At 38.9% G+C, this 1407-nt stretch overlaps 1 protein-coding gene across 1 annotated transcript; it reads right to left on the reverse strand.

Moving 5' to 3' along the window:
- Window positions 1–612: 612 nt before the first annotated feature.
- On the reverse strand, window positions 613–1134 carry LOC143630748 (uncharacterized). The gene has a single exon (XM_077099673.1). The coding sequence runs from the start codon at window positions 1132–1134 to the stop codon at window positions 613–615; it is 522 nt and encodes a 173-aa protein (XP_076955788.1).
- Window positions 1135–1407: the final 273 nt, after the last annotated feature.

Raw genomic sequence — 1407 nt, forward strand, 5'->3', positions numbered from 1 at the left:
GGTCCATAAATATCGCATGTGATTTGGTCAAGCCAAAAGGCATGACCATAAATTCGTAATGACCGTAGCGAGTTCGAAAAATGGTTTTAGGTATATCACTTTCATGGACGCACAGGTGATGATAACCTAAACGAAGGTGAATTTTGAAAATAACAAGATGCGCCTTGAAGTTGAGCAAAAAGGTCGTCAATTCTAGGCGAAGGGTAACGGTTCTTAATCGTGAGTTTGTTGGGTTCATATTAGTCGATGCATATTGGGAAGGAACCATCCTTTTTTTTAACGAAACGAACGGGTGCGCCCCAAGGTGATGAACTTGGGTGAATGAAACCATTGCTAGAGAGTTCTTGGAGTTGACTCGCTAGTTCTTGAATTTCTGAAGGTACGAGATGATAAGGAGATTTGGCGACAGGATTCACACCAGGCACAAGATCGATACAAAACTCCACTTCACGAGTGGGAGGTAATCTAGAAACTTCGTCAAGAAAAAAAAGAGAAAATCGTGGACCACCGGGATATCATTTATTGTTTCTTTTTTTTGTTTCTTTTACACGACGTTGACAAGGAAAGCCACATACTTTTTGCGTAAATATTTTTGGGCTTGGGTACACGACATTAGCTTAAGCCCTTGAGATGGCTTTTCACCGAAAATACAAAAAACCGATCGTCATCAAGCGGAATCCGAATGTACTTTTCAAAACACACAGTTATGGCATGGTCTTGAGCTAACCAATCCATGCCTACTATGATATCGGAACTTCTGAGTTGCATAAGAATGAGATTGATAGAAAAATCATAATCGTTAAGATTTACGATACAACCACGAAACACATAATCAATCGTGATAGTTTTACCATTTGCGACTTCAACCGTAAAAGACTTTTCGGGTTTAGAATGAGATGACAAAAGCATAGGCTGAAAATCAAAAGATATACAATTTACATTGGCACCGGTATCAAAGAAAATGGATGCATAAACGTTATTAACCAAGAACACACCGTTCACTACATAATTATTATGCTGAGCTTGATTTGAATTGATCACGAATGCCCTCCCATGGGCATTGGGGATGGATAGTTCAGCTTGAGAAGTCAAGACTTGATTGGCTAGAACTGATTGAACAACTTGGTTCGCCATAAGCTGCAGAACTGGGGGTTGAAAAGTCTAAACTTGATAGGCTTAAGCAGGGTACGTAGGAGGAGCGAGCGTTTGAACTTGATATGTGTCACACCCCGACTAGCACAATGCGGAAGCGTAAAACGGGAATATAACAGACACCTCTGATATCAACACATTATTATAAAGAAACATTACAACTAATTTACAATATATTACATTTCTTTGTTCTATCATTGTTTTCCAGTCTAGGTGATATAAACAAAACTAGTTCATTAACTATACATTCTTACT

The sequence above is a fragment of the Bidens hawaiensis genome, unplaced genomic scaffold (genome assembly GCF_021521415.1).
Source record: "Bidens hawaiensis isolate Kalapana, Puna unplaced genomic scaffold, B.hawaiensis_p1.1 tig00005806_1, whole genome shotgun sequence".
NCBI classification, from domain to species: domain Eukaryota; kingdom Viridiplantae; phylum Streptophyta; class Magnoliopsida; order Asterales; family Asteraceae; genus Bidens; species Bidens hawaiensis.